At 39.7% G+C, this 17,318-nt stretch overlaps 1 protein-coding gene across 1 annotated transcript in view; it reads left to right on the plus strand.

Moving 5' to 3' along the window:
• The window catches only part of LOC135467698 (unconventional myosin-X-like), a 110,744-nt gene that overhangs the window by 66,987 nt on the left and 26,439 nt on the right, over positions 1–17,318 (plus strand). Inside the window, 4 exon segments of the mRNA XM_064745509.1 lie at positions 5,815–6,034; positions 7,476–7,825; positions 7,827–8,220; positions 16,197–16,310. Of these exon segments, the coding sequence (XP_064601579.1) occupies positions 5,815–6,034; positions 7,476–7,825; positions 7,827–8,220; positions 16,197–16,310 (1,078 nt within the window).

Consider the following 17,318-nt stretch of genomic DNA (forward strand, 5'->3'; position numbering starts at 1 on the left):
AACTATAACGTCCATGAATACAAATTTACAGTCCTGACCATGCATCTATTTCCATAATGTTGCCTTTAGGTTTGTGGGCAAATAGTCTTGTACCGATGACAGGAAATAGTTTAAAGACATTGCTGAAGCAAATATACAGAATTCTCTGAGGAATCAATATATCAACAACATTGCTTCCACCAAAGTCCAATAAATCTCTGAAGCCTTTGCACACATGATTAGTCGCGAAGGTCCAACAGTTTCTGCGCTGCTGGTAGACGGGTGCAAGACCTTTTTAATACCATCAGGCTGGTGTAGAACACATTTGGCTTGCATACATGTAAATCTATAATTTGTGGGTAAAGTGCCTTTGTTCAAGTGGTAAAGGAACCAATTGGAGGATTTCAAAGCCGCAGTAACTCTTGTGGAAGGGACAAATGATTACATATGGCTCTATGCCATGTGACCCCAGTTGAAGGTGTGAATTTTGGTGTGCTGTTTGTAGGCAAAATCATATAAGTCTCTCTGGGGAATATTCTCCTTTGCATCTGAGCATCTTTTGGTAATATTCTCAGTCGCACTTCACTGTTATGAATCAAATATGTGGGTGCTTATTGAATATCTTGGGGCTGATTCCTCAAAGTGGCTTCTGACTTACATCAATATTTAAAATTAACTCTTTACAATGCTTACTTTTTGATACTGAAAAGTTTGTACTTGGACACATTTCACATTTGAATGTGTATTGTCAGCACATGTAATGCATAATTAGGAAACTGTGAAGCCCAGTTGTGATCGTTATTACGAACACAAGATGTAGGTCAAACTGTCCCATGTAGGTCAGACTGTCCCATGTAGGTCAAACTGTCCCATGTAGGTCAAACTGTCCCATGCACGGCACACATGACCTTGAACATTCCTCATTTCTCTTTATTGGATGGACCTTGTCATTGGGCTGCTGATAAGATAACAGAGTTTTACACAGTAGCTCTTAGTCAGTTTGACCATTGATGAAACTTTAGTGTGATTTAGCAGAATCCTATTTGTGGATTGTGTAATTTGGTATATTACGTCAAAAATTAATGGCAGCACAAGGCCTAGAATATTTGTTGATGTACTATAATGTTAATTGTTCTGCCATTAGTGTGACTTTATGATGAACTGGGAAAGGAACATTTGGCATCAATGAAAAAGTGCCTGAGTCCTGCTAGCGGATGTTAGTCATTGTTAAGATGGATAAAATGGTGGTTGAAATCTAGCCTCTAGAAGTCTTGTTGGGAGATGAGAGAAGTAATTACTTCAAGCAATGTCAAGTTTGACTGTTGAAGAAACTTCAGGGCCATTTAGCAGAATCATACTTGTGGACAAGTAGAATTGACTGGATGTAATTACATGCTATAGCTGAAATTTTCTTTAATGCCTTAATTTCTTTCATGTAGAGCTTCACAGTGGTCAAGCATGTAATGATCACTTAACAATCATTCATCTTTGGCAGCTTTTTCCCTGTCAGGCTGTTGGGAGGCCAATAATACAGACAAATTGCTGTAATAGCTATAAAGCTGAGGGTTGTTGTTAGCCATTAACCAATACTGATGGAGTATTCTAGAGATTGTGGTGTAGAACTCCTGAACATCTCTGGGAGAATATTGCCTTCCTAGTGCGAACTATAGTCCATGATCTTCTGAGAATGCCGATATAATTGCTGTGAACACCTTCGCAGCCTAACCATTTCTTGCTCTATAATATTTAGTCTCAAGTGCTAGTTGTTTAGTGAACAGCAATGGGAACTTCGTGAAGTACTCATTAACATGTTACTGTACATCCTGGACATCTGATCTTCATATTATCTCACTTTGCATTTTGATAACATCTGCAGGAGCCTTGATCTCGAAGCTTTATACAGCAAACTGTAGACAGCAAAGCCAGATGATTACATTTATGGAAACTAAATGCAACTTTGGAGAAATAATAAAATATATGTTTAAGGAATAATGGTGGTGGGCTTATGTGAGTTGTCAAATTTAATCCACATAGATTTTCAGTGGAAATTGTAAGAGACTATGATGTGAGATGTTCAGGATCTGATAGAGGAAAACCAATGATTAAGTTTGTGTAGCTACTGCTGGAATTGCCTGGGGTGTACTTTGACTCTAAACAGATGTTTCCTAAATTATACTCAAATCTTCATGGAAAAAATAAGCTCTGACCTGATGCTAAATGTATACTCTAACTCAAAGAACCCTGTACTTACTCTGCAGGTTTGAATGAAATGTAGTCATGGTGATGATTAAAGCCTTATTTATAATCTTATTATTAAAGCAGCTTGAAAAACTGATACAATCATGTTTGAAATTTAGTATAATATTATAAATTTGTTGGAAGTAAACTTCATTTAACAGCATATTAGGAAAGATTTTTTTCTAAGCTTTGGTTATCAAATTTAATGGTAGTACTGTGTTAAAGAAGGAAGCAAATTGTTTTCTCAGAGTTGGTCTTGCTCAAGAGTCGTTTTCAGTAAAAAACGGATGTCATCAGCAAACAGATAACTGTAATCAAGCACTGTAGATATCAAAATTATCATCTCATAAATCTATGCATGAAGCCATTTGCTTTTCCCTTTTAATGTGATAAAGGTTAGGTTTGAAGAGTGCACATGTAAGATATATAAATCAGGATATACTGACGAATTTGAGGCAAAGCCATTGCGAGACAGCTAAGGTGGCATTCCTGGTCACAGTTTGTCTGAGGTGCCACACACTGATTTGGTGGTTCCTAATCAAACGAAGCATCAGGTGTCGCACGGTTTAATAATCAGCGGCTGATGTAGTCAATATCCCCTAACCTTCCAGCATACTTCTCTGTCCCCCGGAGAGACCATTGTAAGCCCTCAGAGATTGATTTTTCCCTGAACACCAGTATAGCCACGAGATAAGGGTCGCAGAAATTAAGTCAGTATAACATTAAGCAGAGCTATTAAATTTACCTTTCGTCTTGGCAACGCGGAAATCTCTCGGAAATCCTGTTCAAGGCATTTGACCTATTTCTGAGATGAAATAAATTATTTGACTTAAATATGCTTACATAACAATGCAGAATTGAATTTATTACATGGTTTAGTTGGCAGTGAACCAATTGACAATACTTCTTTCGTTAGTTGCCCTTGCATTTTCTGGGTTATGATCAACTGTAAGAACTTCGCTGACTTTCCATGTACCAAGCATGTATTAAATGACAGCTTTATTATATCATGTGTTGTCTGTAATGGAGAATTTTTGCACGTACTTCTACACTTTATTTCTAAAACTTTCTTCAGCAAGACTGTTTAACATGTGCCGTATAGCATCTTAGTAATGTGAGAAACTCTTGAGCACTGCAATGTAAATCGTGACCAACAGTGAAATATTCAAGAGCACTGAGTTCACTTGAAGCCTTTATTATCCTCTTGATAGGACACATTGTAGTTTCTGGAGAGGATACGTCGTCTTCCCCATCTGCTATGTGTCCAGTTAAACTATAGTTTATGATCCAAATCTTCCCCAAATTTTGTAAACTCCTGAAATATTTACAAAATAATGAACACAGAAGCTGTGTTTTTCCCTGGTATTGTATCTTCCATAATTTTTTTGTTTGTTTTGTTTTGATGAAAGTGTGTTTTTCACTGTGAAATTGGGGTTTAAAGAAGGGCCAATATGTGTAGCACAGTGTTTGAGTGAGGATTAATGAAGTAGGGGACAGTTTATGTGAGGTAATGTTAAGAGACGCACCAACGGAAATAGCTTGTCTACCTAGCGACTGAGCAAAAGGCAAGCAATAAACAGGGCCATTAATGGAGCTAGATTTCTTCCAAGAAAACCTATTTTCCAGAATTTTCTTGAATAAAGCAATCCGCTAATCCATGGCTTTGGAAAAACTCTGATGACAGCTGATGGACTGGCTAATGGGTTATGAGAGAGGCTCAAGGTGAATATAATGGCTCTGCCGTTTAGCTTGTTAATGGCTATCATCAGGCAAGCTGACCTCCATGTACTTTACCTTTCTTATATTGATTGATTGACAATAAAAAACGTGTTAAATCTCACCTCAGTAGCCATGAAAAGCATAGATTAAGATCAGATATGCTTTCATTGATAGCATATTTTGCTCATTTGTGGAGAAATGCCGCCAAAAATGATTTTTTCTGATTTAGTTAACGTGGGGACCGTCTTCTGAAAATGAATGGGCTGTCAAGATTTTGATCAAAGGCAGTTTTGATGCCAAATTCAAGGCCACATCCCACGTGTTAGTAAGGATTGAATCTACTGTTTAGTTTCTGCATGAAGAGATTGTCTGTAAATATTCAAAGACTGAATTAAAATATTATACACTTTTGATACCCTTGCCTGTACATCTGGTGTATGCATTAAATCAGATCAACCTGAGACAGTCAGCAACTGTTGATGTACACAGATGTCATTGTTTGAGAAAATGCTTTCTGCACAGGAGAATTATTCCAATGGGATTGCATGTTCATACCTACTCAAATACACCATTTCTGTTCACAAGTTAGGTGAGACAGTTGCACATGCATGCTCACCTTGTAGCTACACACAGGTAAGCGCAATCACATAGACAGGTATCACAATCACCACACCTGATAGGTAAACTTATGTGTCCGCCAGTTTATATCACTACTGCTCACAAGACGGTAGGAGGTAAACTCATATGTGACATCTTTTTAGAATGTCACAAGGAGGTAGTCTTCATAGAAACAAACTTTACACGGCTTTTGTGGTCGGCTTCTGGGATGTCTTCATGCACATTACCTGTGTCACCCATGCACTGCCGTGCCCATTTTCCTTATGTTTGTAGTCAAGATTCAGTAAAGAAGACATTTCATTGTCTTCAGGTAAATTGTGAGAATGAGTGCATATTACATTATATATTCTACAAATTTCTGCTTCTCGTCCTCAGAATTCTCAAGTGAGCCTTTATGCAGAAATGAAAATGGAGAGAAATAAAAACAAGGGAAAAAAAACCCATGAATTTGTACATTTGCACTGGTAATCCAGTGAGTAATACATTCTTGACAATCTAGGTTTGAAGGAAATGGTAACAGACTTTATGCAAACGAAATGAGAGTTGAGATTTTTGAATAACATTTGAAAGTTGTTTACAAGGGAAAATGCAACTTATTGAGTATTTTATTATTATTTTTGATTCGTGTTTTATGTCATACTAAAGAATATTTCGCTGATACAGTGGCGGCAGATTGTGAGGGATACCCCTGATCATGTTCAGGTTGCTGGCAGATCTTCTCACATACAGCTTATGTTGGACCAGACAGGAAGCCAGCATGAGCTGTAATGTATGAGAAATACATACTAGCTAAAATAACAAGAATTTTAGAACTAAGTCTGCAATCAATATTTTGACTTAGCACAAACCTTTTTTCCTTTGGACTTACCCTTGATATAGTAGGACTTTGGCATGGCGGGTTAAGACCAGAACATATTTATACTTTACAGACAGGAATGTAATCTAGTAAGGTAACAAAAACGCTGTGAGGTCTCATTAAACCCTTTAGCCACCGCATCAAAGGTGTCAGTACTCATGCGTCTTTGAGCACTTCAATAAGTCTAATTCAGATGTGCTTTGCCTCGATCCTTTTTGTCTATTTTTGGTCTAAGCCTGTCAAGTTCCTCTGCATTCTGTTCAATATTGTTGAACAAGAATGTGATTTCTGGTCTGCCACTGATTGGTCTTAGGGTCAATATTTGCCTGGTTAGATTCCCCACATTTCTGTCATCTGCTGTAATGACATTTGTTTGCGCTGATTTTTTTCTCCCTGGTCATCAGGGAGTCGCAAGCTGCATTGGAATCACTGACCAAGACGATCGAGTCCATGTGGGAACATCATCATATTGACGTGACACCGTCCTCGCTGGATTTGGATGAGATGTTCAACTTCCTGGACGCCCTGGACAGCAAGTCTCCAGAGGCCCTGCGGGATGTGGAGAAGGAAGAGGCCCTCAGGGTCATCTATGAGGAGTTTGATGGCCTTGACTTACTTCTGGAGGTAAACACAAACTAATAAACAGCTAAAGTATTCTTGTCAGTTTTATACAGAAAAGCTTCAAGCAGTGTTAAAAAAGACATATTACTTTGTGCATTTTGGTAAGTAAAATAAGTGTGTTGTCTGGGTGTGATTGTAAAATTATAAATTATTTCCAAAGTCTAAATAGTTGTTATTGTAAATATATGTTTCACATGTTGTGTTTAACAACATTATGATCATGTAAAGACAGGAAAACCTGTGCATAGGCTTTAACGTCAGAATTATTTTCACAGAAAAGATTAAACAAACATTAACTAAAAGAATATATTGCTATGTTTTTATTTGTGTTTAAAGTTGTTTATTTCCTTAAATGTTAAATGTTATTACAGTAATGTATGGCCACAGTAAAAGAAACGATTGCACATACATGTAAAACAGTCCTGTACATTGTTTGAAAATGTAATATACATAATTGTTTGGAGCTGTAATATTCATTGTTTGCAGATGTAACATACATTATTTGCAAACTAAGCTCAGTCAATTTATTATAAATTAGGCAATTTGAAAAAGGAGAGACCACATATGTTGTTATCCCTGTCAACTTCATCATTTATTTACTACTCTTCTATCTACCTTTTAATGGACTATCATGTATTTATGGGTCATATACCTTATTAATGGTAACACAAGCTCTTCGTGTGGAAGCCCAAGGTCATGTATAGGTTTACTAATTGTCACTGGTAAGCACATTGTTTTTGTATTTCGCTGACGAGGTGCGAGTGGTTGTTAACGGTTGATTTGACAGCGACAGCAAGCATGTAACTGTTGCTTTCTGCGGAGCACAGTGTTTAGCCTTGGGGACGTTCCCTTGAGCTTGTTGACCCACAGTGTAACTAGCTGTCACGGAAGGTATCGCTAACACGTGCAGGCTCTATTGATTTGATGTCTGATGACTTCACAGGCAGCTTTCTTCATGGCTCAATTCCGCTCCATGTTTCTTAATGGCTTTTTACGGATGCACAGCGCTGTCTCTCTAAATGCCCTGGCATCTGTCGTGTTTCTTTGGAAGACGTGGCTCCATGAATCTTAGGCGTCGATCAAGTGAGATAAGCAAATATGACTCTTTGTTGGTGTTCACGCAAGAATCGCCTTCCTTTTGATTGGCGGGGCTAAGATCAGGAAAGCGAACTTTCCGCCGATCCCGTGGAGATTTCATTGATCATATAGCCTAGAGGACAAGCCGTAGATGTGCCTGTTAATTGGTGTGGCTCTGCTGAATGAACTCTCCAGTTTATTTGATGTGGATCATCTCATTGTCTGTGGATATGTTTTTGACAGCATTGTAGGACATTGGCGTGCCAGGTAAACAAGATAGAACTATCATAAATAACTGTTTGCACCAGTAAATGTTTGTCAGCATTGCTTTTAACATAAATGTGTATTCTTGTTTTTGCCTGTACAGAACAGTTCAGGCCTTGTAAGAAAGATGTCTGAGGGTGGCACTGAGCAGATTGACGGAGAAGTGGTGCCGGGGGAAACCGTGGACAGTACTGTGCCCTTCCCCCCTCCACCATCCCCAAGTCAGGAGCTGACAACGCCCCACCCACCTGTCCAGAACAGGGCCTCTACTAACAGTCTCGACCTGCCACCACCTCCTCCTCCATCTATGCTGGACGGGGAGGAAGAGGATGGTAAAGATGAAATGGTCATGCCTCCACCACCCCCCCAACATGTTCTTGTTGAAGTAACAGTATCAGGAGAGAAGGTTGTGATTCCACCCCCACCCCCTCATGCCCCGCCCTTACCCCCCTCTCCCACCACCCACTTTACCTGTAACATCCATCCTTAACAATGGAATGATGGCAGTTGAAGACCTGAGCTCGCTCACGTGTTCCTGCTCCCCTCCGTCCCCTATACAGTCCCTGGAGTCCCCCTCAGGCAAGACCCCCCACCCTCTGACTCCCCATGTGGTGAGCGCTGACCCCGCTCATGCTGTGATACCACAGTCCGGTGATGCTGATACCAGCCTTGAAGCCACGAAGCCTCACAATCCAGAGGTCGTCAATTCCAGCCCAGCAGCACGCCCTATCAGCGGGACTATGGAAGTGGAGCCCTGTGATATGCTGGAGTATGCGGAGGAGAACTTCAATGAGCACATCCGGGGATACACTGGCTCTGTGATGAAGTCCTTAAAACGCAAAACCACGGTGAGTACAGAGCATACATCTTCATGTCGGACATTTTGTCAATTTAAAACTGGTTAAGCTTTCTAGGGCTTTTCTCTTTTTTGGTTAGCAGTTGGTAATTAAGTTATGTAACCAAATTGACCTCTTTACCTGTTTTTGATGAAGACATTCACAGCCAGGCAGACTCGCATTTGCATTGAAGTGTCTGAAAATGTTGTACAGTAAATAATGAGTCCGTTTCCTCAGGTGTTGTTTAGTCTAAAGAGAAAATTTTGAGTACTGGTACTCTGATGTAAAATAGGCATCAGATTTGTCGATTTTCCAGAGGAATTCTTCCTTTTCTTGTTAGAAAAGTTTTGGGAAAAGTTTTGATTTGAACCTAAGTGTCACAGCAGATATTCATATACCAATTATCAGCCAAAATGAACGTTTCAGGTCAATAATCGCAAGACAAATTTCCAAAACAACGTTCAATGCAAACCACCAAAGAAATAAGAAGATACAAAAAGTACAGATTAAGATGGATTTATCTAGAGGGAAACAGGAGACACTGTGAGGCTACTTATTCCCTATGCCCCCAACCTAGTTTGATGTTAGCACTTCTGACAGGAGACGCACTCTCCTCCAACCTGTCGTGATTTTAACACCTCTCACAGGAAAATACTATGAGGCTTATCCCCTCTCCCTCAACCCAGCCTGGTTTTAACACCTCTGACAGGAAACACCATGAGGCCACTTATCCCCTCTCCCTCAACCCAACATAATTTTAACACCTCTGACAGGAAACACCATGAGGCCACTTATCCCCTCTCCCTCAACCCAGCCTGATTTTAACACCTCTCACAGGAAAATACCATGAGGCCACTTATCCCCTCTCCCTCAACCCAGCATGATTTTAACACCTCTGACAGGAAACACCATGAAGCCACTTATCCCCTCTCCCTCAACCCAGCCTGATTTTAACACTTCTCACAGGAAACACCATGAGGCCACTTATCCCCTCTCCCTCAACCCAGCCTGATTTTAACACCTCTGACAGGAAACACCATGAGGCCACTTATCCCCTCTCCCTCAACCCAGCCTGATTTTAACACCTCTGACAGGAAACACCATGAGGCCACTTACCTCTCTCCCTCAACCCAGCCTGATTTTAACACCTCTGACAGGAAACACCATGAGGCCACTTATCCCCTCTCCTCAACCCAGCCTGATTTTAACACCTCTGACAGGAAACACCATGAGGCCACTTATCCCCTCTCCTCAACCCAGCATGATTTTAACACCTCTGACAGGAGACAGACCCTGAGGCCACTTATCCCCTCTCCCTCAACCCAGCATGACTTTAACACCTCTGACAGGAAACACCATGAGGCCACTTATCCCCTCTCCCTCAACCCAGCCTGATTTTAACACCTCTGACAGGAAACACCATGAGGCCACTTATCCCCTCTCCCTCAACCCAGCCTGATTTTAACACCTCTGACAGGAAACACCATGAGGCCACTTATCCCCTCTCCTCAACCCAGCCTGATTTTAACACCTCTGACAGGAAACACCATGAGGCCACTTATCCCCTCTCCTCAACCCAGCATGATTTTAACACCTCTGACATAAGACAGACCCTGAGGCCACTTATCCCCTCTCCCTCAACCCAGCATGATTTTAACACCTCTGACAGGAAACACCATGAGGCCACTTATCCCCTCTCCCTCAACCCAGCCTGATTTTAACACCTCTGACAGGAAACACCATGAGGCCACTTATCCCCTCTCCCTCAACCCAGCCTGATTTTAACACCTCTGACAGGAAACACCATGAGGCCACTTACCTCCTCTCCCTCAACCCAGCCTGATTTTAACACCTCTGACAGGAGACAGACCCTGAGGCCACTTATCCCTTCTTCTCCAACCCAGCATGATTTTAACACCTGTGACAGGAGACAGACTCTGTGAGGCTAATTATTCCCCTCTTCTTAGTTCAGTGTGATTTTAACACCTCTGATAGGAAACAGATATTGAGGTTACGTACCCCCTCTTCTTCAGTCCAGCAGGATTTTAACACCTCTGATGAGACTGTGAGGCTACTTTTCCCCCTCTTCTCCAACCTAGCATGATTTTAACACCTCTGACAGGAGACAGACCCTGAAGCCACTTATCCCGTCTCCCTCAACCCAGCATGATTTTAACACCTCTGACAGGAGACAGACCCTGAGGCCACTTATCCCCTCTTCTTCAGTCCAGCGGGATTTTAACACCTCTGACGAGACTGTGAGGCTCCAACCTAGCATGATTTTAACACCTCTGACAAGACTGTGAGGCTACTTTTCCCCCTCTTCTCCAACCTAGCATGATTTTAACACCTCTGACAAGACTGTGAGGCTACTTTTCCCCCTCTTCTCCAACCTAGCATGATTTTAACACCTGTGACAGGAGGCAAACACTGTGAGGTTACTTATCCTCCTCTTCTTCATTTCAGCATGGTTTTAACACCTCTGACAGGAGACAGAATCAGGTTAATACGATATGAAGTAGACTAATGCTATTAACTAACGCCTGACAAATGCATGATATGACACGGGTTGCCATGCATGTGTTGAGATGCTAGCAGGTACATCTGGTCATATCCACAGAGCTACTGCCATCAAACTATTCTGTCAGTGTATTTTCTCAGTTTTCTAATATTGGGTTTTTGATTGAAGCTCTGGATTCAGCAAATACCAAGATTGCCGATATTGATGAATATTTTCAGCTGTTTAATTCGAATGAAGCTATACCCATTGTGTCTTAGACCAAATAGAGGGAAGGGAAGCCTCTGTGGCCAAGTAGTTAGTATGCTAGTAAAGCACAATGACCTAGGAGACTCACCTGTGTGGTTGCTATGAGTTCATGTCCCTGGCTGGCTTCATCTCTGGTCATATGTGGAATGGCCTGTGAGCAGTGTTAGAATGGTTGTGGGTTTCCTTCCACGCTCTGCTCAGATCCCTCCCACCATAATCATGGCCGCCGTCGTATAAGTGAAATATTTTTGAGTACGGCGTAAAACATCAATTAAATGAATGAATAAATTAATCAAAATGCAGCCATGCCCCTCTTATACCTGAATGTTTCTTCATGTAATACTGCATTGAATTGTACTGTACTCCAGAGTTCTGTTACCTGGGAAGTCTTTCACTCAAACATTTGTTGTGAAAACGATGTCTAGTTTGCCAGTGTAATCATCTTGGCTAAAATCAGAATTCCCCATGTACACACTTTACAAAAGTGAATTAGAATGTAATTTCAAGCAACAATTTCATGGTTGAGGAGCAAAATCCAACTGTCAGGCAGTAACAAAAAATTGTCCATTTGTACAGGGTCCAGATTAATGCTGTGGTATTTCTGTTCATTTTCTTTTGTGATCATAAACGGACGCTCCTTGTTAAAAACTTTTTGTTGCATTTCTTGTTCAGTGGATGAAAGTTGAAAAAAAGCAGATTTTAGAATATGTTGTGTAGTGTTTAGAATATGATGTTTAGAATATGGTGTATGATGTTTGGTATAGCTTATATGCTCTTGCTTTTCTGGATGTTTTTTTAAACATGTCATGTAATTTTTTTGATGCAGGAGAGTTTTTGTTCACTTTTTTTGTTCACTTGCCATGCCCTGGCTATAAATTTATGTCCTACTGTTGTGTTTCACCGAGTGAGCCCTTTGCCAGTGATTTGTCAGGGTGTTGTTTCATGATGTGTTACTGGCTTCTTTATTTGTCGCTGGTGTGGTGAACCCAGCTCTGTGGGATTAGGGTGGTTATTAACCATTCTGGAGACTGGAACCATGTCAGTGTTTCCATGGATCAGCTGTGTAGATTGATTACCCTTAGTTTGCTGATTTTTAGGAGATATTAGTAGTGCCAAAAGCAAAAAATTACATCTCTCTCTGTTTTTTTTTTTTTTTTTTTTTTAAGTAAAGATATAAATATTTTCATTAGATGGACTACCCATGTGAATAAAAAAGAAACTAAATATTCCTGCTTCAGTTACATGTATATTGGCTAAAAAGAGTAGATCACATGTCCCCAAAAATTAGGAGAATTAGGTTTGTTAGGTTGATGGCCTGGAAAAACATTACCCAGGTTCTTCTGTTTATATGGTGAATCATATTTCATCTTACAGGAACAAAGATGATATGTGGCTATGGGCTTGTGTGAAAAGAACATGCCTTTGTTGTACTAAGTTGTCAGTTTCTACAACAGGTGATCAGTAAGCTGTAATATACCAAGTAGTGATTTATAATATGGTTGTATCAAGGGCTTAGTACATATTACATGTTTAAAAAGCGGGATAAAAAAATGAAGGAATGGCTGGTTTTGACCATTATATATACCTGTAGATATGAAAGATTTTCAATTTTCTTCAAATTGCTTCCTCATTGGCACATCTCAAAAATTAAGGAAGGGCAGTAAGAGTTGACATGATCGAGAATGTGTACAATAGAACTGCAAACTGTACAGTAGAACTGCAAACTGTGCAATAGAACTATAATCTGTACACTAGAACTGCAATCTGTACACTAGAACTGCAAACTGTACAATAGAACTGCAAACTGTACAATAGAACTGCAAACTGTACAGTAGGACTGCAAACTGTACAACAGAACTGTAAACTGCACAATAGAACTGCAAATTGTACACTAGAACTTTTGGTGTTGTACAATATCCACAATAGGGGCACGTCTGTTTCTTTGTCACATTTGTATAATCAGAGCTTGATCTAGCAGAATAGCGGCATGTTTAGAATATGCTGTATGCTTTTTAGAGTACCCCCAAAATGTGAAAATGTTGTCATCTGGGATATTGTCAGCAGACAATTCTTACAGCAAACCTAGTGAAAACTCGGCATAAGACACCACATGTGCACCCATATTGCATATTAAAAGGCCACAGTTTGAACTGTGATCAAGATTCCTGCTCAAAGCCACAGATGGCAGTGACAGATTTGATGCTGAGAGAAATACTGCAAGCCCTCAGCGCAAAGATGCATGGGGTAGTGTTTAATATAGTATATATAACCCTCAAGCCTGCTTTTTTCCTGTCTGCCAATTCCAAATGTATTGCCAAAGTTTTTCTTCCCATAGTGCAGTGGGAATTACATCTTGTGGCTTGGGTGTTAATGGTATAGTGTTGTATTTCATACCCTGTTATTCCCTGATGAATCTAAATGTGGACATCAACCCTTGACAGGCTAATATATTTAGAACCCTGTGCCAATAGTATGTTCATATGTTCTGAATGAATACAGAATTATAGACAGATGAGTAACATTTCATTTGAATAAACTGTCTGTGAAAGCCCATGGAATGACAAATGCACTGCCGTAGCCTGGTGAAAGTACTTGTTTTACAGTTGGTGATACTGTAGGGATTTAACTCAGTCTGAATGTCTTATGCCACTTTCACCCCCTCCTTCCCAAGAGAGGTCTTGCCTAGGTGGATAGTGAAAAGTTGATTGACGTGGACGTCCATATTGACGGCAGGAATAGCCACTGTTCTATTGATTTCCCCAAGAAGCTGTCCATCCTGCAGAGCCATGCTTTCTGATTAAACTGTGAAGTAGTTATCCCATAATGAAGTTGGCACTTTAGAGAATGAACTTAAATACCCAAGAATATTTGACAATAATACAGTAGATAAAGCCTTCTATTACCCATGCCATTTTCCACACTATGAGGCAATTTGGGCAAAGATTAACTTCCACAGTGGGATTTGGTAAGTGTCTGATGCCATCACCATGACTGAAGAAATATTCACTGTTAGTCCATAGCTAGTTCTTCAAAAATGTGTCTTTATGATTATCTTAACAGGGGGAATCTCCAGAGGGATAAATCCCATTAAAGAGAGGTCTGTAAAATATCCGGTGTTCTTTGTACCTTGTCTAGCCTGTCGGGGGGAAAATGTCCATTCGTTACATTACAAGAATTTTTCTTTGTTCTAGGTTTTATATAGAAACAGACACTAGTATCTCCTGCCAATAATTGGATTAAAATACAGATTTGACAAATCTAAATGATTAATTTCTTCAACATTTTAGTTTATAACAGGACCATTAAACAGGTATAGATTAAATATTCTGATAGCAGACATGGTTAAGAAATATTCTTGTAAATAGAAATCAAAAAGATGATAGTTTTCAAACCTGTGGATGAAAAAAAAAAAACGTATGGAGACCAATTTTTTTGTAGGTAAACCATGATATTTCATTTAAATTACCTATTATCTGTAATAAAACTTGATTCAATAGTTTGGATGCATAACAGTGGGGGTATAAATGTTTTTAGGAATTAAAACTTCTCTGGGCATTTCTGTAGATGGACTTTATCAGACTTATAATGTACCAGAATTCCGAGGGAAGGGGAAGGAAGAACAGTTTTTAAGGAGGTCAGAAACTGCTGTAAAGCTGTTTTCACTCGTGATAATTAGTTCATTCTTGTTTGCCCCAAAAGCAAGCCTTTTTCAAATGAATTAGCAACATTTGGTCAAACATTTCAGCCCCAGTATTAGCCAGTGGAAGGAAACTCTATTTTGACATTATAGTTAGGATATAGTCCTCAAGATTCATCCTGAAGATGTTTGGTAGGCTGCTGTGGAAGATGCAGCTGTGTGCAGGAATATGGCAGTCTGAACTTCTAACATAAATCAATAGGCCTGTCAGTTGCTCCATCTCTGTTTAAATACATCATGTTTACATCTCAATTTGGACGCAACATAACTTTTTTTTGCCATGCTTGTGCAGAGTTGCACTGACTATAGGAGAACTTTGGATCTATGGGAGAGAGGTCATTCAGTAAAGCCTTCATACACTGAGTCATTACAACTAGGTCTGAAGTCTCCATGGAGGCCCTTGCCTACTCAGCTAAATCACTTGTCTGACTGTAGCATACCAACCCCTGACCATCGAGGTTTCAGACTTGAATAAAGGTGTAGCTTAATTGGCTGCGGGGGGGGGGGGGGGGGGGGGGTAGGGGGGGGAGGCATCTGTTTACTCCTGGCACTCTGGTTTCCTCCACACATATACCTAACCACCATCATGTATATACATGTACGTGAAACATTCTTGAGTGCGGTATTAAACACTTTATGCCAAATAAGTAAATCAATTGTTCATTCTGTGGCCGAACCACCCCTGTTATAATTGTGTTGGGTCTCCTTGCTCTGTTACCTCTAGAGTGTTTGTGACTAAGCAGGGAGCAAATGTGATAAAGAGGTACTTGAGTGCAAACTGTAACATACACTGTACATGCTGCACTCCCAAGCTCAGAATCAAGTAATTTGGAAGTATATATATATTAAGTTATATCAAGTTCATGTTAATTTACGTGATTATTTGTTCTTTTAAGGCACCAAAACGAGCACACACTGTGAAGCATTGATTGTTCCAAAGTAGGAGTTCTGTGCAGGCTGTGACCGAGTATTTATTTTAGGGAATTGTCTTTCGGTAGCTTGGACACCACTTTGTTGGTTCAGTTGAAAGCAATTGTAGGAATGTTCTTGCATGAAGTTCATTGGAGATATGGCATAAACATTAACTTAACTCAGCCAGTGAAAGTCTGTGAGTGACATTTTTGAAGGTGATTAGTGGTTTCCTCTGGGCACTGACCTTGGGTTCCTCCCTGCATGACATTGACCACTGCAGTGGAAATGAACTGTTCTTGAGTATGGTTATTAGCCAATCAAGCCAATCCAATTTGCGCTTGAAATTAGTCGCTGTTATAGATGTGTGCAAATGAAGTATTCTTGGTTCAGTTGTTAAACCTTAATCCATTAGTCTAATGTGACTCTATATTTACTGTTCCCATTGCTGAATAGTTTTTAGACTTCAAATAGATTGCTTTCAGTAAAAACCAGTGCTTGCTATATCAGTTCCATTTGTTATCATGATGGTAAATGTCTGACTGTGGTAAAAACCTTTATATGGGTTCACGGTTAAAGTTTCCTGATGTTTATAATGTCCATTGTTCACTGTAGGATGTGATGAGGAAGGAGGAAATGCTACAGTACAACAAGAGTGGAGTCATTCCTACCTCTCATATACGGCTACATGACATAGACAACATACAACTGGCCTGCAATATATTTAAGGTAAGCGACGCCCACCATAATGCTGGCCACCACCTTGGAAGTAAAATATTCTTGATTAGCGTTAAACTCCAATCAAATAAATATTTAAGGTAGGCTACTTTCTGATTATTAATTTTTTTAGTAATTCATGAATTTGCTAACCTAATATGTTGAGTGTTAAGGGGAAAATAATTCAGGAAAAGGTGTTAAAACTTATATATATATATTTGTTTTCAAGCAGTGGGAAAAAACAAAAGCTAGTGTGACTTGTTTGTGAAGTTACAAGTTGACCACAAGTTGAGAATGAAGTTTAACATCTTACCTATAAACATAAATTTAATCCTTTCTTTTCAGTACATATATTTCACATATGTATAGTGTGTCATAGTTTTTTAATAGGGTGGAGAAGACAAAGCCTATTTCTCATCTTTTATATGTCCAGTGCTAACCAGCTCTAATCTTCTCTCCCAATTAAATAAAGTTGGTGTATACTTCATTAAACAAGAGGGGATATCATAAATCAGCAGATTATGTTCACATTAATAAATCCTAATGTGCAGATTAAGTAACACATTGCTTGTTAACATCTGTTTGATTAGCTTATTTAATGAGATTTACAGAGTGAGATTGATCAAATCAACATTACGGTCTGATATAAGATATAAAATGTCACATGTGCATACATGGAACACGTACAGTGACGAAACCAAAGATGAGATTTATATCATTTACTGATGCCTTGTGAGGCATACTTGTGTGTATGGCGTTTGTGCAGGTTTCAGTCTGTCTTTGGCAGGGATGAGCATGATTTTATCAGTCTGGACAGTCAGTGGTGCTAAAATCTGCCTAAATATACCCTACATTAACATGTCGTAAGGCCAAGTGGTTACAGTATGTGTGTATGCCAGACTAAATGATATGAAGATTCCCACTGTCTGGGTGTTAATAGGCTGCGTGTTACTTACATACCAATCTCTGGGAATAGCGTGCCAGAAAAATAAGAGAGACAACAAAGTAGCAAGCAGGATT

This window comes from Liolophura sinensis, chromosome 6 (assembly GCF_032854445.1).
Source record: "Liolophura sinensis isolate JHLJ2023 chromosome 6, CUHK_Ljap_v2, whole genome shotgun sequence".
NCBI classification, from domain to species: Eukaryota; Metazoa; Mollusca; class Polyplacophora; order Chitonida; family Chitonidae; genus Liolophura; species Liolophura sinensis.